Source organism: Dipodomys spectabilis, unplaced genomic scaffold (assembly GCF_019054845.1).
Source record: "Dipodomys spectabilis isolate Male_0828 unplaced genomic scaffold, ASM1905484v1 ptg000092l, whole genome shotgun sequence".
NCBI classification, from domain to species: domain Eukaryota; kingdom Metazoa; phylum Chordata; class Mammalia; order Rodentia; family Heteromyidae; genus Dipodomys; species Dipodomys spectabilis.
The window spans coordinates 2151885-2175584 of NW_024870769.1; the positions used below are offsets into that span (position 1 = coordinate 2151885).

Genomic DNA, 23700 nt, shown 5'->3' on the forward strand with positions numbered 1-23700 from the left:
AAGCTGGAGATGGAGCTGTGGCTCAATTGGTAGAGCTCTACATTTTTTTTTTTTGGGGGGTCCGGTCATGGGGCCTGAACTCTGGGCCTGGGCGCTGTCCCTCAGCTCTTCAGCTCAAGGCTAGAGCTCCACCACTTGAGCCACAGCGCCACTTCCGGCTTTTTTCTGCACTTCCGGCTTTTTTTCTGCTTATGTGGTGCTGTGGAATCGAATCCAGGGCCTCATGCATGCAAGGCAAGCGCTCTACCACTGAGCTACCTTCCCAGCCCAGCTGTTTTTTTTTTTTTTTTTTTTTTTAACACGGTTGGTGCTCTTGAGTCACACCTCTACTTCCAGTTTTCTGCGAGTTAGTTGTGAATAGGTAAGAGTTTCTTGCATTTGTCTGCATGGGTTTAGTCCTTTCATTTTCCTTACTCTACTGGCTGAGGACCTTCCGTGGAAGTAAGGGGCACCCTTTCACCTTGACTGGAGAGTCCACAGCAGCGGGAGGGGCGGTTGTCTGGTGGAGCAGGACGTCGACTCCCTCCTTTCGGCACCTGCCACGAGTTGGGGCCACCTGCCAGCTCCTCTAAGCAAGCGATTTCCAGCTGTCCCAAGTTCCGCAGCGGGACCCCGTGAACCAGGAAGAGTCGGAACTACATCTCCCACCATGCCGCGCGCCGGTGCTCCGGGGTAGGGGCGGGGCTGGCGGGAGGCGGAGCGGAAGCGGAGTGTGAGGGACAGCTGAGTAAAATCTCCACACGCCGAGGTCCGCCTTGTCGTGGCTCCCCATCCCCGGCCTTTCTCCACCGCGACCTGGAGGCGAAGCTGACTCCCGCTAAGCGGTTTTGGCTGCACGCTGCGGATCGAGCCTTCAGGCAAGGTGACGGTGAGGGGAGCGAGGCCACCGGCCGGGGCGCCTCCCCTGCTCGCCCGGCCCGGCCGCCCTCGATCCCGCCCCCCACCCCGCGCCCCCCGGGCCGCCCGCCGGGGACGCGCCCGCCGCGCCGGGCAGACCCTTTGTGCCTGCCTTGGGGCCGCGACCCGACCCCGTGCGGAGGGCCAGCCGCGGCCAGCCGGCGGGCCTGGGCGGGGCGCGAGCGCGGCCGGGGCTCGGGTGGGCTCGGTCCCGAGCTGCGCGGCCGTGGGCAGCCCCGCGGCCACCGCGCTCACTTGGTTTTCTATTCTTGACAGCTCAGTTCTGTGCCACTTTGGGGGAAGGAGAAAGTCAGATGACCCTTTCAGTTCCCTCCGCGAAACTCGTGTCCTGGGTGACCGGTGAGGGTGAACTTCACTGCGGTGTGTGTCGGCGGCCGTGGCTCCGACCCCCGGGGTTCCATTCCGAGTGCCTCGCTGCCTGCCTCAGTGAGCTGGCTTAGTCTCCGGCTCGCTGCCCGCGTTGTCACCGCCAGCCGCTAGCGATGTCACGTACCTTGAAGTTGTTAGACTTGCAAACAATATACCTATTACCCCATTAATTCTCCAGTTGATGGAAAGATCCTTTGCACACGGTACCGAAGTGGCCTTTGGACTTCGTTTTAGGCTTTCTCTTGCTTTCTCATCGGTCGTATCTTTAATATCTGTATCTTGTTCACCTTCTACCTAAGCAAGGAATTCCTTTTAAAATAGGCCGTCTTCTTAATTTCCGCCGTTTAAGATGGCTGAGAATGTTCTAAGGAAATTGATGACTCTGCTTTTCTGGGGATCAGCCCTGGAGATACAGTGCAAAGACTAATCCCGCTACCTACCTTCCCTCCCTCCCCCCCCCCCCCAGCTGCGTCCTGCGGGGATCCTTAGAGGAAGCCTAGTGTCCTGTCAGTAAGCATCGATGTGCTCTGCAGTTTCTAATCTTTTCTCTATGCTCACTTTTTTTTTTCTGTCTCCGCTTTCTCACTGGTTCATAATTTTTAACACCTTTGAGAATTATGTTTCCAAATTGTACTTTTTGTGTAAAGATAGGATGTGTGAACACATGCAATAAATTTAGTTTCATTAAAGTTTCAGTTGTTCTTTTGCTGTTTTCTCTTCACTTTTATTAAAGTTGGTGATGGGGTTAGTTTTATGGAATTCTTTGTAGTCTTTCATTGAATTTTTTCACTTAAAATGTCTGCTGTGTACTATTTTGAGTTCAGATACTCTTGTGCAATATGTGAAATCCACATGTCCTGAGTAAGTGCTTACTAAAAAAAAAATCTATTGTAGGGAGAAAGCATCTATGGGCTTGAGTTGTCTGTGTAATGCCTTTAGTGACAGGTGACTTTTATTTTTGAAAATTTCATTGTAAAGGTGATGGACAGAAGGGTTACGTAAGCCAGGCAATGAATACATTTTGTTTTGAAGATTGTCACCCCCTACCTCATTCTCTCCCAGTTTTTCCTCTCCTTTTCCCCCCACCAAGTTGTATAGTTAATTTCCAACATAGTGTCCAGTGAGTATCACTGCTGAATTGGTTCACCCTTCATCCCACCTTTTCTGTGCTTACCCTTCCCTCCCCACATCAGATAAATTTATATACAAGGTAAACGGTACAGAAATCAAAAAGTGACAAGGGATTAAACCAAAGAAAAAAGGAAAGGAAAAAACCCCCCACAAACAGTACCAAAAAACCCCTCCTTCCATTTCTTGGAGCTCATTTTGATAAGTGTCATTTTATGTGGTCCTATGTGAATGTTTAGAGTGCTGTTTAATTAGTCAAGTCCAAGTATAATTATTTGTCTTTTACTAGACAGATGACCTTTTTTTTTTTTTTTGTAGTCCTGGGACTTGAATTCTAGGCCTAGACACTGTCCCTGAGCTGCTTTTGCTCAAGGCTCATACTCTACCACTTGAGCCACAGCACCACTTCAGGCTTTTTCTGTGCAGGTGGTACTGAGGAATTGAACCCAGGGCTTCACTCTACAAGTAAGCCACATTCCCAGCCCTAGACAGATGATTTTTTTTTTTCTTTTTGGTCATGAGGCTTGAACTCTGGACCTGAGCGCTGCCTCTCAGCTCTTCAGCTCAAGGCGAGTGCTCTACCATTTGAGCTACAACACCACTTCCGGTTTTCTGGTGGTTTATTGGAGATAAGAGTTTCACTGACTTTTCTTGCATGGGCTGGCTTTGAACCGTGATCCTCAGATCTCAGCCTCCTGAATAGCTAGGATTACAGGCATGAGCCACTGGTGCCTGGCTTTTTAAAGATATAAAGAAAAAGAGAAATTTGATGAGAACCAGGAGAATAAATAAGTGAAAAATTAATTCAAACTTTGGAAGGAGGCATACACCAGGAACATTCTGATTCACTTTAAAATGTGTGGCAACAGTACTCATTTTGAGGAAAAGGTGTCTAGGTTAGTGTTATTTAGTAAAGTATAGGACAGAGTAGTGACTGGAAAAAGGTGTTGATTCTTGTCTGGCTCTGTCAGAATCTGTGTAACATTAAGTTAAGTTGAGGCTCTCCCTTTGCTTGTCTTTAAAATAGTGAATTGGTCTGATTCCAAAGACAGCTCAGACCTTCAGTGCTAAGGGGTTGTAAAGGTTCTTTTTAATGTGGAAGAAAAGAAGAGGAAAGCCCTTTACCTAGTTTATTTCTGTCAAAGGGCTTTTTTCCTACTCTAGCTAGTTTCTCAGTCTATCCCTAAGGAAAGGGATATACATGAAAGCAAAGCTGCCAGAAATCAGAATCTTAGCAGCTAGTTCATACTTCTGTCTGAGGAATTGCATGTGTTCTCTCTATTCTCCAGATCTTGTCTTTCTATCCTAGCACCTGTACGTATTGCTTCTGCTTCTTTGTAACTTTGATTTGTCAGTCCCTGACCTATCTTCATTTTTTTTTTTTTGTAAATTCTTCAGATTTGCTCAGTGGAGCTTCTTTTGTTTGGTCCTTGCAGTAGGGGAAATGGGAGAGGTGGAAATGAGGCTGTGACGTGTCAAACTCTCACTGAAGCCTAATAACGCATTTTAGATAACACATTTTAGATTGAGTAGTTTTCCTATTGCTGAAACAGTGTTTATGTTTATCCCTATCTTTGCTGTTTTTTTTTTGTTGTTGTTGGTCTTGGGCCTGAACTCTGGGCCTGGGCGCTGTCCCTTAGCTCTTCAGCTCAAGGCTAGCGCTCTACCACTTGAGCCACAGCACCACTTCCTGCTTTTTCTGCTTATATGGTGCTGAGGAATAGAATCCAGGGCTTCATGCATGCAAGGCAAGCACTCTGCCACTGAGCCACCTTCCCAACCTCCCCCCCCCCCCCCCCCCGTTTTCTTTTTTAAATTCTGTTTTTGTAATTTTCAGTGCTGCTATCTTCTACCTCTGCTAAATATGCTATCTAACAAAGATCTGATATCTTGAGACTCATTTCTATTAGCAGGAATTCTTGACTAGCTTTTCTCAAAAGAGAACATTCTCTTTTTAATCTTTATTTGTATTTCTTGCTGTTGAAGACTGAACACTGTGCCTGTAACCACAGGGCCCAAGGCAGTGCATCTTAAAATCTTAGACCTAATAGCTGTGTGGATGGTTGTGTTTGGGTTAAACCTTTTCCCCAGATATTAGCCTCAGGCAATATTGTGTAGAGAAAGTATTTTAGGAATGGACCTTTTCCCCTGAAAATACATTCCAGGGTTAAGTATGAGTCTTTTTAAAAGAGAAAGTCTTCAGCTTTGAGCACTGGTGAATATACAATTTTTCTTGTATTAAACATATGCCTCTGAATTTCTTTGGAGACTCAGCATGATTCTCATAACACCTTTGCCTGAGTGTGAGTTGCTCTGCTTGTTAGCTGGCTGTGATTATTACTTTTATTATTTTTTATTTCTTAGCTAGTCATGGGACTTGAACTCAGGGTTTGGGCACTGTCCCTGAGCTTCTTTTGCTCAAGGCTAGGACTCTTATCACTTGAGAGCCAAAGTGCCACTTCAGGCTTTTTTTGTTGTTGTTTATGTTGTACCAAGGAATGGAACCCAGGGCTTCATGCATGCTAGGCAAGCACTCTGTCACTAAGCCACATTCCCAGCCCTGTTACTAGTTTTAGCTGTAGGTCACAACGGCCCAAAGGGAAGAGCACAGAATAAATGCGAAAAATGGGATTTGAACAAGAAATTTTAAGGTAGAATTAGCCTTTAGTTGATTTTTAAAAATCTTGCTATTATGTGTTTACATAAAAGTACAGGGGAGTACTTCATTACATTGTGAAATGCATTGTTTAAACAACTTTTTAGCGTGGTCCTGGTGGCTCATGCCTGTAATCCTAGCTACTCAGGAGGCTGAGATCTGAGGATTGAAGTTCAAAGCCAGCCTGGGCAGAAATATCCCTGTGAGATTCTTTTTTTAAAAAATTTTTATTTTATTGTAAAGATGCTGTACAGATGGGTTACAGTTATATGAGTAAGGTAATGAGTACATTTCTTGTTATAAACATTTACATGTATGCTTAATATGAATAGAACCTTTTCTTTTTTTTTTTTTGCTCGTCCTGGGGCTTGAACTCAGGCTCTGGGAATTGTCTCTGCCCATGTGGTCAAGGCTAGCACTCTACCATTTGAGCCACAGTGTCACTTTTGGCTTTTTCTGATTAGTTTATTGGAGATAAGAGCCTGTGGGACTTTTATCTCCAATAAACCACCAGAAAACCAGAAGTACCCTGTGGCTTAAGTGGTAGAGCACTCACCTTGAGCTGAATTGCTCAGGGACAGTGCCCAGGCCCAGAGTTCAACCCGCATGACCTACAAAAATAAATAAATAAATAAATACATAAAAATAAACTTTTAAATTGCAAATCATGGTAAGACATCTTTTTATGTCAAAACTTTGTAGATGTATGACTATGTAGTTATGTATATCTGTGTTTGAAGCAATAAGTAAACTTAGAAAAATGTTGTGGAACAAAATCTGTAGTATGTACAATCTACTCTTATAGTTTCTATTTTATTTTATTTATTTATTTATTTATTTCCAGTCCTGGTGCTTGAACTCAGGGCCTGCGCACTGTCTCTGAACTTCTTTTGCTCAAGGCTAGCACTCTACCACTTGAGCCACAGTGCCACTTCTGGCTTTTTATGCTTATGTGGTACTGAGAAATCGAACCCAGGGCCTCATTGCATGCAAGGCAAGCATGCTACCACTGAGCCACCTTCCCAGCCCTTTCTTTTATTTTTTAAAGGTACTAGTTGCAAACTGTTATGCTTTTATTTTCTGCTTTTGTAAAAACACTGGGATCCTAAGTTGAGTTTGGATACCAAATTTTTTGTTATTTGCTTCATATTGAATAGTCATTAATTCTTTTGTGTGCTTTTCTTCATAATAAAGGTGTTGCAGTTTACAGATTTCTTTTTTTTTCTTTTGTCTGTTAATAATGGACTAATATATTATCTTTTGGTTTTGGACTAGGCAGAAACCACTGAGAATTTGCTTAACATATCTGTTCTTTTGCATGGTATGCTGTTTGGCAACAGGCATAATAGACCTTTGAATAGTACTTTACTTCAAAAGTCTTGTAAATAAAGGCCTGTAATAAATACAAAAATTTAGAAAAACATTTACTGGCATTTTACTTTTGTGTTCCTTAAGAAATATGTAGAATTTGAAAACATATTTATACTTTTGTGTTCCTTAAGAAATATGTAGAATTTGAAAACACATTTAACATGCTCTGTAATGTTTTAAGTGTGTGTTAGTAGACTGCTACTGTTCTATACCTCTTCTTGCCCATTGACCTCGTCATAGCAGAAAACATCAACGAAAATTATTTCTCTGTGCAAAAACCATCATATCAGATTATTACCATCCTTATATATTACAAGACACTGTCCCTGCTCTTCTCCTAAGCAAGGGATCTCAGGGCTTTTCTTTGCTGTGGGTTTCCTTCTGTTCATTTTGAATGATTTTTCTACACCATGCTAAGGATTGGGAGAGCTCTGTTGGGGACATGTACTGAGAATAAAAATAAGGAATTTATTGCGTGCTCCCAAGATTTTGATCAGAAAAGAATGTTAAAGGGTTAGTTGGAAGAAAATTGGGACCAGACTTCGTACTTCCTCAGATCAATGATTTTCTTCTCTTAATTCCATATCTCTTGTAGACTTCCCTAGACTCATTACCTTGTTTACATTTTCTTCACAGCCAAGTGTCATAGCTGAAATGAGCTGGTTTCTCTGTTACTTATTTATTTTATATTTTTGGGCGGTCGTGGGGCCTGAACTCTGGGTCTGGGCACTGTCCTTCAGCTCTTCAGCTCAAGGCTAGTGCCCTACCACTTGAGCTACAGTGCCACTTCCAGCTTTTTTCTGCTTATGTGGTGCTGAGGAATCGAACCCAGGACCTCATGCATGCGAGGCAAGCAGTCTACCACTGAGCCACTTTCCCAGCTGTTTGTTACTTATTAATTACTGCATTCCTATTAAAAATGTTGTCTTTAAGAATAAGAATCCTGTGCAATTTCACCTTTTACATCACAACTTTCTGACACATAATAGTTGCTTTAATACTGTGAATGTGGGATGAACAAATAAATGAATAAACCAAATTATTTCATGCTTTAAATGAAACTGCATATAGTAAAGCTTGGGCCTTATTTTTTCTGGAATTGTGTTAATATGTTTGCTGTTCGTATTGGAGATCCCTACCTCCAAACAAAAGATTTTCTATCTTTTTTTTTTTTTTTTGCCAGTCCTTGGGCTTGAGCTCAGGTCCTGGGCACGGTCCCTCAGCTTATTTGGCTCAAGGCTCCACCACTTGAGCCACAGTGCCTTTTCTGAGTAGTTTGGTGGTGGTAAGAGTTTCCAGCCCACTTGGGCTGGATTTGAACCACTATCCTCAGATCTTAGCCTCCTGAGTAGCTAGGATTACAGGCGTGAGCCACCAGTGCCTGGCTAGATTTTATCTTTTAGTATGTTTTTTAGATAAAGTTTTGTACTAATTGTCCTGACTACAATCTTCCTGCCTCTACTTCTAGTATATAGTCATATGCTACCATGCCTAGCTAAAATTTATTATTAAATACTTTTGTAACACCTTTGTAATACTTCAAATTGTGTAAAGTATATTTGAAATCTAAGTTTAAATTTATAAGTTAATGAGTAGTCCACATTATCGTCAAGATTTTTGGATCATTGCACTAAACCATCTTTACTATCTTCTGATTATATTCTTTTAAAGCAAAACAGAAGAAAGCCTCATTTAATAGTACAATACTACAATTATCTCAGCATTTACAAACACAGTTTTTCTAGTGGAGGTAAGGGAGGTAGTGTGGAAGTGCTTACCAATTGCTTACTAGCCTCTGTGGGAGATGGGCAGTGGTCTAAGGCAAGTTATTTTTGTTCTTCAGGACTTGGAACTTAACATGGAATCAAGGGTCACATACATGACTGAACACCATGGCATATACATCATTTGGTACAAAGTCATGTCCTGTGGGAACTAGAAAATTAATGTGGGCTAGAATAAAATGACGATGTTTCAAAATCCTGTTAGCCGAGTTAGCATTTAAATTGATACTTTCTCTAGTGTCCTTTTGGCTGTTTGGAAGGTGATCTATTCCCATCAACTGTGTGCTGTTATGCCATACTCTGGATAATTTTTTTTTTTTTTTGTAGGTTGTGAGGCTTGGGCTCTGGGCTGGGGCGCTGTCCCTCACTCTTCAGCTCAAGGCTAGCATTCTACCACTTAAGACACAATGCCACATCCAGTTTTCTGGTGGTTTATTAGAGATAAGCGTTTAATAGACTTTGCTGCTGTGGTTGGCTTTGAACCGCAATCCTCAGATCTCAGCCTCTTGAGTAGGATCACAGGCGTGAGCTGCTGTCGCCCGGCAGGATAATTCTTTTGTCATATAGTACCATTGAAATATTTCATGATATCCACAAATTCTGAGTAGAGACAGCCCAAGAAAGCTAGTGAGAAAGGTTTTATTTAGGTCTATTAAATAGCTTCTGTATTGACTCAAGTTACACAGTATTAGTGCCATTGTTGTGTTAGTGCTTAGTGCTAATAATAAAGATTCATTTTTACTAAGTAGTTTGATGTATCATATAGGTACTATTGTCCCCATTATACAAGAGCGTCAAGCTTGGGAAATAAAATAACTTGCTCAAGATTGTGAAAGGGCCGTCTATAACTTGGTGATAGAGTGCTTGTCTAGTATATGAGATCCTGGGTTCAGTTCCCAGAAAATCAGTCAATAAATAAAAAATGGTTAGGATACAAGTTATAACCTATATTCAGCCTTGAATTTGGAGGTAAGATGGAAATGAGAATGATACTCTCTATAAAGAGCTAACATTTGAGCTGGGCGCCGGTGGCTCATGCCTGTAATCCTAGCTACTCAGGAGGCTGAGATCTGAGGATTGAGGTTCAAAGCCAGCCCTGGCAGGAAAGTCTGTGAGACTCTCTTTTTTTTTTTTTAATACTGAACTAAATTTTATTTAAGGTAAAGCTTTATACGTACTTTTATAAAACAAAAATTCAAGTCTTCAATATCATAAAGCTATTTATAATAGGAGTTTAAAAGTAGTGGTTAACATTTTCCTCTTGTAAAAATGTCACAAGAATTCAAATCATAATAACTTGGATCTTCAATGATTCAAGTGTTTTTTTGTTTGTTTGTTTTTGTCTTACAGAAGGGCTTGGACAGTTTTGAGACAGAATTCTTCCAGACATGCTGCCCGTAAGTCCTCCATTTGTCCGTGCAGCAGCTCATACTATGGGGTAGCTAGCTGCAGTTGCAAGTCCACAGTGGTTGTCTCTGTCCCTGGCTATTTTGACGAAGCCTTCTGCACCCCATTGAGCACCCCAGCTGTTCTTCACAAGCCAATATTTATCATCTGGGCCATTTCCATCAGCACCATAGACAACAATCAGAATGCCGTGATCCAGGTCCTTGCTGCTACAATTTGCTTCATAATAAATGCCTGATTCATAGAACTGGAAGGTTGTATGGCTTGCATCCATAGCTGCAGAAATGGGCCCCACAGAGTCCACTGCCTTCAGCAGGGACTTCTCCCTCGGAGGGATGTCCACAAATCCAGTGTCATTTGCCACAGCATATTCAGGATTGTACTTACACTTACCATCCTGGGCTTCATATGGATAGGATTTCTCAGAGTCCAAGCCTTTATTTTCCTTGACATACTGGAAGGCAAAGTCCATTAAGCCACCATTGCATCCCTGATTGCCTTGAGGATGAGAGCAGTCCACTTGGTTCTGCTCACTGAGGGCAATCAGTTTGCCAGTCTTCTGGAACATCTGTCCTTCCAGGGCTCCAGTCGCACTGAAAACCCAACAAGAACCACACTGACTCTGATTCTTCACAGGGGTCACATAGCCTTTTTCTGTCCAATTCAGATTCAGGGGGCTTAAAAAATAGAAGTTCCTGAAATATTTTCCCCTTCTTGTGCTTTGAATTCTGAAAGCCATTCATCACCTGTCTGAATTCTTCATTGATCATGTCCCCAAAGGCGTTCATTTTCATGGTGAAACCATGTCTGCCTAGGCTGTATTCCCTATTATACATTTCAATCATTTTCATGTTCTTTTCCCAGACTGCTCTCCTCCATCCTTCTTCATTCGAGCCATATAGTCTCCTGTGCATTGACTTCCACTGGTACCACTTTGTGTCTAAGTTCTGGTCATGTTTTGGAATAGCTGAGGCTATTCCCAAGCAAAGCGAGGAAGAGTGAAAGATTCATGGTTCAAAAACCTGGTGCGGCAGCCGCTGTGCAGGCGCACTCCGCAAGCGCAGCTTCTCTCAGGTTGCCCGGGGTCCAAGAATCCATCCAAGTCTGTGAGACTCTTATCTCCAATAAACCAATAGAAAACCGGAAGTGGTCTGTGGCTCAAGTGGTAGAGCGCTGGCCTTGAGCTGAAGAGCTGAGGGACAGTGCTCAGGTCCAGAGTTCAAGCCCCATGACTGACAAAAAAAGAAAACAAAACAAAAAATAAAGAGCTAACATTTAAGCTAAGCAACTTACAGAAAACCATGGAAGGAAGGAAGCCACAGGAAGAGCATTCTAAGCTGGGAAATAGCAGTCATAGACAGCCTGAGGTCAGAGAGAATTTTGTATGTTTTGTCTACTGTGGTTAGCAAGCCTAGAACAGAAAGATGAGTACAAGTCCGATTACATAAAGCCTTGTCTACTGTGTTAAAGCATTCAACTTATTCTGAGTGTAATGGGAAATGCTTCTACCATATTCCCATTGCTCCCCTCCTCCCTTGAAGGAAGGTTTTAATTTGCATTTCCCTAGTGCTGGTGGTATAGGACCTTTTTTTATTGGCACATTATGGACTCAAATCTGAAGTTTGTTTTTAAAAGGGTATTTGGATTGCTCTGAGGAGAATGGGTTGAAGTGAGTTGGAGAGGAATCTAGAAAACTACTTGAGAAGCAGCTGTAGGAATGAGCTGGAAGGGGATAGTATGCACACACTGTTGCCTTTTGTCAGATCTGTAAAGATTTTCAGACATTTCATTCTGAGTGTGTCTCCTCTCAATTTTTCTATACTTGTGCCACACAGACTTTAATTCCTTTTGTAATTATTTCAGTTGTGTGAGAACTGTCTCCTGGGAGCCCTGAAAATATTCAGGAGTTTTTCCTAGGTCAAAATGATGATAAAAAGTGATGATGATATTATGTTGTTGTGAAAACTCTCCAGGTATTACTTTGCAGTGAATTTGAGGTTTTACTTTTATTTATATTATTAGTTGACAATGTAATGACCTAGAAGTTAGGATCAAAAAGTATTTAGTTCATAGATCATTTTCGAAGAACTCTATAATAAATATAGCTATAAACCCTCAGTGACAGGGTTAGCCTCTCATACTTCTAGTTAGTGGTTCTCTGCCTAGGTGGCCTTCCAGGGGCTGGGTCAGTACTTGAAACATAAGGACTGAGAAGTTCAAAGTGCAAGATCCTCTATCCTTTGCAGCTTTGAACAACCCCAGAAAGACTAGATTTGAAATCTCCTATTTCTTTTTCTTTTCTAAAGATCCAGGAATGTTTCTAATCACTCAATGAAAAATATATAAGTAAACCACCCTAGAATTCAAGCATCTTGTCTTGCTTTCTTTTCTGTATGAGATCACAGACACAGATCTCAGAAAACACAGTGGTCCATTCATATTGGTGGTAGGGATTAAAGTGGCACCAGTAGAAATGACTTCTGCATCCCACCTTCATGCTTGCCTAGTACAAATAAGGCTTTGTCTGTTCTGGCTGAAGAGATTTGGGTTCCAGCAATGGTCACCTGTTTCTGTCCTTCTCACCCTTTTCCCTTCAAGATTATTATTTTTTTTTTTTTTTGGGTCCAGTCATGGGGCCTGAACTCTGGGCCTGGGCGCTGTCCCTCAGCTCTTCAGCTCAAGGCTAGCGATCTACCACTTGAGCCACAACGCCACTTCCGGCTTTTTTCTTTTTGCTTATGTGGTGCTGAGGAATTGAACCTAGGGCCTCAGGTGTGCAAGGCAAGTGCTCTACCACTGAGCCACCTTCCCAGCCCTCCCTTCAAGATTATTATGGGTGGTCCTAGCAGCAGGATTCCTCAGTCATACATGATAAATTGATTTATAACTTTGAAGGTAGACACCTTAACAGCAGCTATTATTGCTACATTTTTACTCATGAAGTATGAGCTTTTGACAGTAGTTCTCTTAATTTGCTGTCAGTTGAAGAATAATGTAGTGTTTTAAAAACACGAATGCCCACTGAAGATGTAGCTCAATAGTAGAGCACTTTCCTGTTGTATGGGCAGTGTGTGTGTGTGTGGGGGGGGGGGGGTTGAGGTTGATCCTCAACACTGCATTAAAATCAATCAAAACCATCCAACCAATTTTTTTAATTTTTTATTTTATTGTAATGATGCTGTACAGAGGGGTTATAGTTATATGAGTAAGGTAATGAATGCATTTCTTGTCAAACATTGTTAACCACTCCTTTCTTTTTCTTCCCTTCCCACTTCCCTCCGCCTACCTCCCCCAAGTTCATTTCTAACATAGTGTCTTGTGAGTATCATTGTTGCATTGGGTCATCCTTTGTCCTTTTTTCAGCATTTTGTTATTCTCCTTCTCTTCCCCAAATCACAAGACAAATGTATACACAAGAAGCAGGGTACCAGAATCAAGGACAGTGATCTCCAGGGATAGACCAATGGCAAAAGCAAAATGAAATAAATAAAAAGAAAGAATTAGATACAGTACATTGACGACAACAAGGTCAACCACCAAAAATAACCTGTTGTTTCTATGTCTTGGAGTTCATTTAGGTTATCATCACTATATGGTCATATGTACATAGCTATTGAGCCAATATGATCCTCTGCTAGAACTATCCTAGACATATACTAATTGTTACAAATGAGGGAAACCATGGAGCCTATGTTTCTTTGGGTCTGGCTTACTTCACTTAGTATGACTTTTTCCGTCTTTCCATTTCCTTACAAACGGGGTGATGTCATTCTTTCTGATGGAAGCATAGAATTCCATTGTGTATATATACCACATTTTTTTGACCGATGCTTCTACTAAGGGCCATCTGGGTTGGTTCCATATCTTAGCTATGGTTAAATAATGCTGCAGTGAACATAGTTGTGCTGGTAGCTTTTATGTGGCTTTGCTTGTGATCATTTGGATAAATACCCAGAAGTGGAATTGCTGGATTGTAGGGAATTCTATGTTTAGTCTTTTGAGGAACCTCCAGACTGCTTTCCAGAGTGGTTGAACCAGCTTAAATTCCCACCAGTGGTGTTCTAGTGTTCCCTTTTGGCCATATTCCTGCCAGCATCTGTTATTATTTGATTTCTTGATAATGGCTATTCTACCTGGGGTGAGGTGGAATCTCAGTGTGGATTTGATTTGCATTTCTTTTCTTTCTTTCTTTCTTTTTTTTTTTTTTTTGTGTGTGTGTGTGTGTGGAGGGTCTGGTCATGGTTCTGAACTCTGGGCTGCGTGCTGTCCCTGAGCTCTTCAGCTCAAGGCTAGTGCTCTACCACTTGAGCCACAGCGCCACTTCCGGCTTTTTTTTTTCTGCTTATGTAGTGCTGAGGAATCAAACCCAGGGCCTCATGCATGCAAGGCAGGCACTCTACCACTGAGCCACCTTCCCAGCCCAAGATTTGCATTTCTTTTATGGCCAGCGATGCTGAACATTTCACATGTATCTATTGGTCATTCTTATTTCCTCTCCAAAGAAGTCTCTTTTTAATTCTTTTTTTTTTTTTGGGGGGGGGGTTCGGTCGTGGGCCTGAACTCTGGGCCTGGGAGCTGTCCCTCAGCTCTTCAACTCAAGTCTAGGGCTCTACCACTTGAGCCAGAGTGTCACTTCCGGCTTTTTTTTTCTGCTTATGTAGTGCTGAGGAATCGAACTCAGGGCCTCATGCATGCAAGGCAAGCGCTCTACCACTGAGCCACCTTCCCAGCCCTCTTTAATTCTTTAGCCGAGTTATTAACAGGATGATTGTTTCTTTGGTGATTTGTTATTGGGGGAGTTTAAGTTTTTGAGCTCTAGGTACTATATATATATATATATATATATATATATATATATATATATATATATATATATATATATATAATTTACTTATATATATATATGTATGTATGTATAATTTATTTATTTTTGTTGGTCGTGGGGCCTGAACTCTGGGCCTGGGCACTGTCCCTCAGCTGTTCAGCTCAAGCACAGCACCACTTTGGCTTTTTCTGCTATGTGGTGCTGAGGAATTGAACCCAGGGCCTCATGCATGCAAGGCAAGCACTCTACCACTGAGCCACCTTCCCAGCCCTAGGTATATTTCTGATATGAGTCCCTTGTCTGTTGTATGGCTAGTGAAGATCTTCTCCCAGTCTGTGGGCTTTCTGTTGATCTTGCTAGCTATGTCCTTTGTCATGCAGAAGAAGCTCTGCAACTTAATGCAATTCCATTTATCCAGCCTTTCTCTGATTTGTTGTGTTTCTAGATCTTTATTTAGGAGGGTTTGACCTGTGCCAAGGAGCCCTAGTATATCCCCTATACTAATAATTTCAGGGTTCTCTGCTTTTATCTTGAGGTCTTTGATCCATTTGGAGTTGATTCTGGTGCAGGGTGATCTATAAGGATCTAACTTCAGTTTCCTACATGTGTATAGCCATTTCTGCCATACCATTTGTTGAAGAGGCTATCTTTCTTCCATCTGATAATTTTGGCTCCCTTATCGAAGATTAGGTGGTGATAGGTCTGTGGGATCATGTCTGGGTCTTCAATTCTATTCCATTGGTCCTCAGACGTGTTCCTGTGCCAGTACTAAACTGGTTTTTGTTTGGTTTGTTTTTTTTTTTGTTTGGTTGTGGGGCTTGAACTCTGGGCCTGGGTGCTGTCCCTGAGCTCTTCAGCTCAAGGTGAGCACTTTACCACTTTAGCCACATTCTCACTTCAGTTTTCTGGTGGTTAATTGGAGATAAGAGTCTTATTTTCTTTTCTTTCTTTCTTTTTCTTTTCTTTTCTTTTTTTTTTTGGTCTTTTGGTACTGGGGATCGAACCCAGGACGTTGCACTTACTAGGCAAGCGCTTTGCCACTGAGTTACATCCCAGCCCATGAGATAAGAGTCTTACTATAGATGTTTCTGCCCAGGCTAGTTTTGAACCATGATCTTCAGATCTCAGCCTCTTGAGTAGCTAGGATTACTGGCATGAGCCACTCACTGGAGCCTGGCTTAACCAAATAATTTTTAAAAACTGCTGCCTAACTTATCCCCCTGCAGGCTACTTTAATTAGCAAAGCAGGTGACTTGGCACTGAGATTAAAACAAACAAAAAACCATTTCTCTAGGTGATTTAATGTGTAGCATTCCTGAAGATGACACCAGAGGCAGAATCATGTCTTTTTAGAAATCTTAGTCACTTTTCCTAGCCGGCTATTGTTTGGAATTGCTTGGGGAAATGAATCCTTAGAATATTTTTAAGCTTTCTTAGGTAGCTTCAAGTTCTCATCAAAGCCTTTGAACTGCTCTGTCCTTTGTCAGGAATCTGCTAGCTGGGAGCAATCTTTTGATCTAGGATGTGGTTTTCTTTTTTGTTAGTTCCCCTACCCACTTTCTTCCTTGGTGTCCTTTCTGAATTCCCTGGTATAGAGTTGGAATAGCCATCCTCTTCATACAGACTACTCCCCTTAAATAGATAAGGAACTGGGGGCTGGAAACCAAAGATATGTTTCTTTTGTGCCCCAGAGCCTTGCATTCTTGCTGGGGTTTTTCTATTCTTGTCTGGTGCTCTGCCATTTGAGTCACACCTCCACTTCCTGCTTTTTTGTTGTTTAATTGGAGATAAGCTACTCTGGGCTACTGCTGACTCAGACCCCAGTCCTCAGAGGTCAGCCTCCTGAATCCAGCAGAGGTATGTATAGTTACAGTCTCAGTCTCTTCTTGATCCTGGTTGGCCTTTATGTCACTTTATCCCTTGTGGGGATCTGGGAAAGTTATCACTTCATCCTTTAATTCTGGTACTATTGCCTTGTCTACAGCTTTTGGCTGTTGTCTCCTTTGAGCCTTTTTGTTACTTGATGATGCAGTTTATCTTGTATTGCAAGTGCTTATCCTTCTTGGAGCCCAAGGTTAATATGAATTGAAGGTTGCTGGAGAGATTGGCTCAGATCAAAAGACAGATTGGATTTGAAGGTGAATCGGAGCGCCCAGCTTTGTATTTTGCTTTTAGTGAACTTGTGGCCCAGCGAAAGCAACTGTTAAGCTACTACCGTATACAGTTTTATATGTCATATAACAAACACAGATACTGGAGGATGTCTCTAGTGGTAGAATACTAGATGATCAAGCAAGCTGAACAAGTGTGAAGTCAAACCTTGGTGCTGCTAAACAAATACCCAATCCCTCCTGCAAAAAACAAAAACAGAATTAACAACCAAAAAAAAAAAAAAAACAACAATAAAAGCCCCACCAAATTGTAAAACATAAATACATAAATTGCCCACTGTAGTTGTCCTTGTACAACATAATTTGTTGAGGGCAGTGCTAAACAGACTTGGTCCAGTGTTCATACTGGGAAGACCTTACTTTCATGAAGGCTTCTTTTCTGGGTCTGATGCTACTGTTAGACCTTTTATAGTCAGAGCAATAAAGGGGAACTTGATTTAATATTTGCAACTGAGATCTTTGGCCTATTGTATTGAGAATCAATAGGTTTAAACTAAGGTCTTTGTTTCCTGGGATTTATTATTTTGGAGTAATATCTTTTCCAGCTGTGCCTTCACCTTACCCTACTACTACTAGCAGTGTGTAAAAACTTTCTCCTCTTCCTTCCCCTCATCCTCGCTCAGGTCCTTTCACTCACTCTCTTCTGTTCTTGAGATGAAGGTCTCACTCCTTAGCCTAGGCAAGTCTCAAACTCATTATGCTTTAGCTTCCCAAGGTGCTGGTATTACAAGGTGTGCACCACATCAGCAGAAGTGTGTTTTCTTTCTGTCTGGTACTATCATTTATCCTTTAAGCCAAGTGTATGGTGGAGAGCGGTCTGCCATCCTTAAGCTTGTGCCTACTTGGCACAAGTGTCCTCTCATGAATGAGCATTCCTGTGTTTGAAGTCTGATTTTCCAACCTCCTCTTACCTTACAGTCTTCTTTTTTTTCTGACCAATGTCAGTATAGTCTTGGGGTTTGCTACTTTCATAAAGCTTGGGAAACCTGTGAGTTCTAATAGGAATTTCTCTAAAGGGAAGGACAAATCCTGAGTGGAGATAAAAATTCCAAACTTTTGGACTTTTAGCCCTTATCAAAGTTTAGGCAACGGAAGTCAGTTGGCATGTGCCAAATCTGAGGGCAGATTAAGCATTAATTTGGTTATCTTTAAGGTAAGAATAGTAATAATACTTTCTTCTTGGGGTTACTACAAATATTAACAGAAGTAATCTTTTTGTGAAATGTTCAGCCTCAGAATTAGGCACATAATAAGAACCCAGTAAGTTTCTGCTGCTGCTGTTTTGTTGTTGTTGTTGTTGTTGTTTGCTTTTATTTTATTCTATTTTCTCCCTTTCCCAGGCTGGCTTAGAACCTCAATCTTTTAGTCCTCAGATCTCAGCCTGGTTCCTCAGTAGTTAGGATTATAAGCATGAGCCATCAGTGCCAGGAAACTGTTGCTTTATTACTATGGTTAAGTCCTGGGGTTAAATCTTGTGCCTCTTGCTATCCAATTGCTATGGTGTTGGGCAAGTGAGTTAACTTGCATTTCCCTCAGTTTCTCCCCTGTTCCAGTAGTATGGATAGTGTAAGGATAAAGTAAGTTAATTCATATTGTTAGGATCCATCTGGTCACCCCAGGGACCAAGCCGAAGCAGGCATGCACAGGAGAAAGATTATTATAAGGTTTATTAGAGGGGCCATATCTTCTCTGGAGAGGGGGCAATATGGTGCCTGCTCCTATCTAGGTGGATAGCTCTGGGGCTAGAAGCCATGGGGTCTGGGGCCAGGTCCATGCCCAGGTAGGTCTAAGCAGAGAGGGGGAGTGACCAGCTATATGATGGGAACTCTAGGGCAGGGAGGAGCTCAGTTGTGGGTAGAGTGAGGACTGGAGGTAGGGATAATGCTAACACATATAAGATGACTGCTCTCAAGGATTTATTCTGTGAATGGTAAATAAAGAAATATATAGGGATAGAAGACAATTTGAAAATGAGTTAATTTGTAATTTTTGTTTTTGGTAGGTCATGGGGCTTGAACTTAGGCCAGGGTGCTGTCCATGAGCTTCTTTGTACTCAAGGCTAGTACTCTACCATGTACCACTTCCAGTTTTCTTGTTGTTTTTTTGGAGATAAGAGTCTCACAGACTTTCTGGCTTGGGGTTAGCTTTGAATGGTTATCCTCAGATCTCAGCCTTCTGAATAGCTAGGATTACAGGCATGCAACACGAGCACCCAGCTAATTTGTAATTTTTAATATAGTTATCACTTGTCATTCTCTTTTCTTTTTTCTTTTTGCCAGTCCTGGGGCTTGAACTGAGGGCTTGGGCACTGTCCTTGAGCTTCTTTGGCTCAAGGCTAGCACTCTACCACTTCAGCCACAATACCATTCCGGCCTTTTCTGTTTATGTGGTACTGAGGAATTGAACTCAGGCCTTCATCCATGCTAGGCAAGCATTCTACCACTAAGCCACATTCCCAGCCTGGTCATTCTTATAATGAGCTTTGGCAGGATAGATATACTTCCACAAGAAAAGATGGGTGTTGATGGAGTTCCAGGATGTATCAGAGATTTGTCAAGGACTGTGGGTTGTTGGGTTGCATAGTGGGAATAGGATAGGTGAATTGACAGGGTAGAAAATTCCCCCTTTTCCTACGGTTACTTCATTCCTAGTAGTAATACTTTCTAGTGACTTTTTCAGATGTTGGCACACTAGGTCCAGTTGGTGTCTCACATATGTAATCTCAGTTACTAGGGCGATAAGGTTCTTGGCCATTCTAGAAAATTTTAGTTAGATCCTCTCCCAGTTTCAACAAACAAATTGTGTATGGGGCGATACCCCTGAAATTTTACTTAGCTAAGTGGGAGGCCTAGGTGGGACATGTGTGATGTGAGGCCAGCCCAGACAAAAAGTACAAGACCCTATCTGAGAAGTAACTAAAGCCAAAAAGTTGGGGGTCGCCAAGTGGTAGAACCTGCCTAGCAAGTGAAAGATGCTGAGTTCAAAAACCTAGTAATAGCAACAACAACCACAAAGTGTTGTCTCATGTTACTTACATTGTAGGAAACTTCTTTTGTTTTTTCTTTTTTTTTTGCTGGTGGTATTGAGGGCCTTGTGCTTTCAAGGTAGGTGCTCTACCATTGGAGCATATCCTCGTTAATTAGACAAGCCTTTTGATTTTCCAATATATTTTCCCTTTCTTTCTAACTTTTAGTTTTTGCCATTTTGTTCTTTAGGAATAGCTTGTAGATATTTAGGTTAATGACAGACTGAGATCTATAAATACTATATATCAACGGATTTATAAATGAGAAAGCATGATTGAGAGCTTTATGACCATAGTGGCAAATTTTTCAGGTATTTTTAATGAGTTCACATTTATTTGTAGTTTAAATTTTGAAAGGATATGTACATTAAAGTGAAAAATAGACTAGAAAGTTTATTTGTGGTTAAGAAGATTGTCAAGAAAGCTGAGGTAGGGCTGGGAAGGTGCTTCAGCGGTAGAGTGTTTGCCTTGCATGCATGAGGCCCTGAGTTCAATTCCTCAGCACCACATGAACAGAAAAAACATAAGTGGCGCTGTGGCTCAAGTGGTAGAATGCTAGCCTTGAGCTGAAGAGCTCAGGGACAGCGCCAGGCCTAGAATTCAAGCTCCATGACAAAAAAAAAAAAAAAAGAAGTAGTTCCAAATCAAAACTATAGGATATCTTATTTATTTATTTATTTTACTGATGTAAGTTAAGACTAATTTCCTTTTTTTCTTAACTTTACAGACAGTATATGAATGGAGACAGCCTTGCTGAAGATGGAGCAAAAACATTGTTAGAAGATTCTTTTCTTCCTCCTTTCAGAAATCTTGATTGGTGGTTTGCCTCCATCAAAGCTCTTTGCTTCATCAGAATGTTTTATACAATCTCAAGAAAAAATATGTCCCAGAAACTGAGTTTACTGTTGCTTGTATTTGGACTCATTTGGGGATTGATGTTACTACACTATACTTTTCAACAACCAAGACATCAAAGCAGTGTTAAGCTACGTGAACAAATACTAGATTTAAGCAAAAGATATGTTAAAGCTCTAGCAGAGGAAAATAAGAACACATTGGATGTGGAGAATGGTGCTTCCATGGCAGGATATGGTAAATAACTGTAGAATATTTTTACTCTTCTCTTTACTCCCATTTAAAGGAAATCAAACTCATGAATTGGTCTTTCCATGACTCTTTATTACAAATACTTACAGATGTATTGGAAAGCAGAAGTCTGATATCCATGTTCATCACCCAGATCTAATGGTTATGAACATTTTGTTTTATCTAATTTCTTTTTTTTGTTGTTCTGGTCCTGGAGCTTGAACTCAGGACCTGGGTGGTTTCCCTGACCTTCTTGTTCAAGGCTAGTGCTCTACCACTTGAGCCACAGCTCCACTTCCAGCTTTTTTGGTAATTTATTGGAGATGAGAGTCTCATAGATTTTCCTACTTGGGCTATAAGTTTGAACTGCAATCCTCAGATCACAGCCTCCTGAGTAGTTAGAATTGCAGGCATGAGCCACCAGTACCCAGCCTTATATATTTTTTTTTGATAGCTATAGAGGCATCAGCAAATTTATCAGATGGTAATAGGTGATTTTCCCTAGTACACCTAGATTAGGGGTTAGGCTACCTTTTTGTTTCACTATCAGCAAAAAGTAATGATAATACTTTTGGGGACAGACAATATAATGTGATATTCATAATATTATTCCTGCAGGTAAATTCTACTGAAACCCCTTAATTTTCCAAAGAAGTTAGGAGTTAGTGTCCTCTATCAATACTTTGGAAGGAATTTAAATCAGAACTACTGCTAGCATGCCTACTGCACTGACCAACCAGATTCCTGGTGTTTGCCTGGAACCCAGCGTGCTCCACTTGTACTTCAGTTTGTGGGGGTCCAGGTTTCTTGTTTCTCTATTTCAGTGAATCTCTTGCTTAGCTTTGCTATCTTATCTTTTTAATTTGTTTGCATAGTCTACACACTTTTTTTTTTTTTTTTTTACCAACTTCTGATTAATTCGGGACTTAACATTTGAGCTTAAACCCTGTTCTGTTGTATTAGAAAAGGGTGAATTCCCTTAGGAAAGAATATTCCTTTTGGAGACTATTAAGGTGCTTCTATGGCTGGGAATGTGGCTTAGTGGTAGAGTACTTGCCTAGCATGCATGAAGCCCTGAGTTCAATTCCTCAGTACCACATAAACAGAAAAAGCCGGAAGTGGTGCTGTGGCTGAAGTGGTAGAGTGCGAGCCTTGAGCAAAAGGAGCTCAGGGACCATGCACAGGCCCTGAGTTCAAGCCCCAGGACTAGCAAAAAAAAAAAGATGCTTCTATTTTTGGGAGCAGGACATGGTTTTTGAGGTAAGGCCTCACATTATAGTTCATGCTGTCCCAAACCTCTCCAACTCAGTATCCTTCTGTCTTGGCCTTCCAAATGCTTGGATTCCTGTATGTGATGCTATTGATACTGACTGATGTAATTAGACTCTGCCTATTTGTGGTATGAGTGCATTCTCTAGTATATTTTCCCAAATGACCTAATAAATGTTCACCTTCTTCCTTAAACCATAGAGGCATACATATTGAATATTGATTTCAGTGTTTGCTGTGGTTTATTCTGTTTTTTTTTCTTTGCCCTAGCTGATCTGAAAAGAACAATAGCTGTCCTTCTGGATGACATTTTGCAACGTTTGGTGAAGCTGGAGAACAAAGTTGACTATATTGTTGTGAATGGCTCAGCAACCAACACCACCAATGGAACTAGTGGGAATCTGGTACCAGTAACCACAAATAAAAGGATAAGTGTATCAGGAAGCATTAGATAGCAGTTGAAGATCACCTTATGCTGCTACATCCACTGTGGATTCTATCCCAGTGCAGGAGTTCATCATGTCAATTTCTGGCTACCATAGAGTAATACTTTACAGTAAAAGTGCTACTCATTTTTAGGGAGTTCACTGGATTTATGGGACTAATTCTGTAAATAAAAGTTTAAACATTATTAGTTTGCTTTTGAGACAAATTTCTTTTAATGCTGTACTCTAAAGAGAGCTTGGTAACATGGTTGATGTAGTAAGCAGGTAGGTGATCTTCGTATAAATCTCTGTGTTTGAAATCAATCAAGTTGAGACAAAAATCATTTAAAAGACTTGTATTCATTTATATAAAATATTTATTTAAGTATAAATGTGCTTTTCAGACAAGTAGACAATTTTGTGATTGAATCTGTTATTTGTTCTGAGTGGATGTCACTGAGACTATTAGGAAATGTGCGTACTTACTTCCAATACTATATTTTGTTACTTAGATTATGAGCAGAGAAAGGAAGTAAAATACTGATTATATTATTTGGAAACCATGACCCAAAGAATGTCTTCATTTGCACTATCCTTCAAAATAACTGAAGGTTAATTGTATATTTTTAAAATTCATATTTGTAAGAGTGTAATCTTGAAAAGGTTAGCAGTCACTGTCTATAGCCTAGCCTAAATGTTAAAGGCAATTTCATAACATTAAAATAGTAATCTCTAATCTCATACTTAAAATTTTCTTACATATATTCTGAAGAATAAAAGCTATTTTTATGGTGATTCAAAATGAGTATTCATAATTTTTCATATCCATGAATGCTAATTTAAAAGTTTAATGCCAGTGCCTGTAGTCCCAACCGCTTGGGAGGCTGAGGCAGGGACATTGCAAATCTGAGGCCGACCTGAGCTACACTGGAAGACCCTAGTGAAAAAAGAAAGGTTTACTGGGTGCTGTTGGCTCATACCTGTAATCCGAGCTACTCAGGAGGCTGAAATCTGAGGATTGAGATTTGAAGCCATCCTGGGCAGAAAAGTCCATGAGACTTATCTCCAATTAACCACCAGAAAACTGGAAGTTGAGCTGAGACTCAAAGTGTGGTAGAGCACTAACCTTGAGCAAAAGAGTTCAGGGACAGTGCCCAGGCTCTGAGTTCAAAACCCACGACTGGCAAAAAAGAAAGAAAAGTTTTAACCCCTAGAGTGTTAAGCAGTTAGGAAAGCACATAACTTCTCTGTTTTGGTCAGTTTTGC

General features: G+C 41.1%; 2 protein-coding genes across 3 annotated transcripts; one reads left to right on the forward strand and one right to left on the reverse strand.

The window, feature by feature from the left end:
* The first annotated feature begins 685 nt into the window (after window positions 1-685).
* Window positions 686-23229, forward strand: Ccdc126 (coiled-coil domain containing 126). Of its 2 annotated transcripts, none has more exons than XM_042685019.1 (3): window positions 686-862; window positions 20382-20746; window positions 22280-23229. In XM_042685019.1, exons 2-3 carry the CDS (start codon window positions 20389-20391, stop codon window positions 22462-22464), a joined length of 543 nt encoding a protein of 180 aa, XP_042540953.1. In that variant the 5' UTR covers window positions 686-862; window positions 20382-20388; the 3' UTR covers window positions 22465-23229. The 2 variants fall into 2 exon arrangements, with proteins under 2 accessions (XP_042540953.1, XP_042540954.1); XM_042685020.1 differs by having other exon boundaries at window positions 686-857.
* Window positions 9485-10722, reverse strand: LOC122112157 (procathepsin L-like). The gene is given in 3 exon segments (XM_042685018.1): window positions 9485-10298; window positions 10300-10620; window positions 10622-10722. Coding segments are annotated over 3 exon segments (990 nt in total). The 5' UTR covers window positions 10645-10722; the 3' UTR covers window positions 9485-9652.
* Window positions 23230-23700: the final 471 nt, after the last annotated feature.

Excerpts from the sequence above, each read along its gene's own strand:
- Ccdc126 (XM_042685019.1), top strand. The coding sequence starts at position 20,389 with ATGAATGGAGACAGCCTTGCTGAAGATGGAGCAAAAACATTGTTAGAA. Across the intron at positions 20,747-22,279 it reads TGCTTCCATGGCAGGATATG|CTGATCTGAAAAGAACAATA; the intron begins GTAAATAACTGT and ends TCTTTGCCCTAG.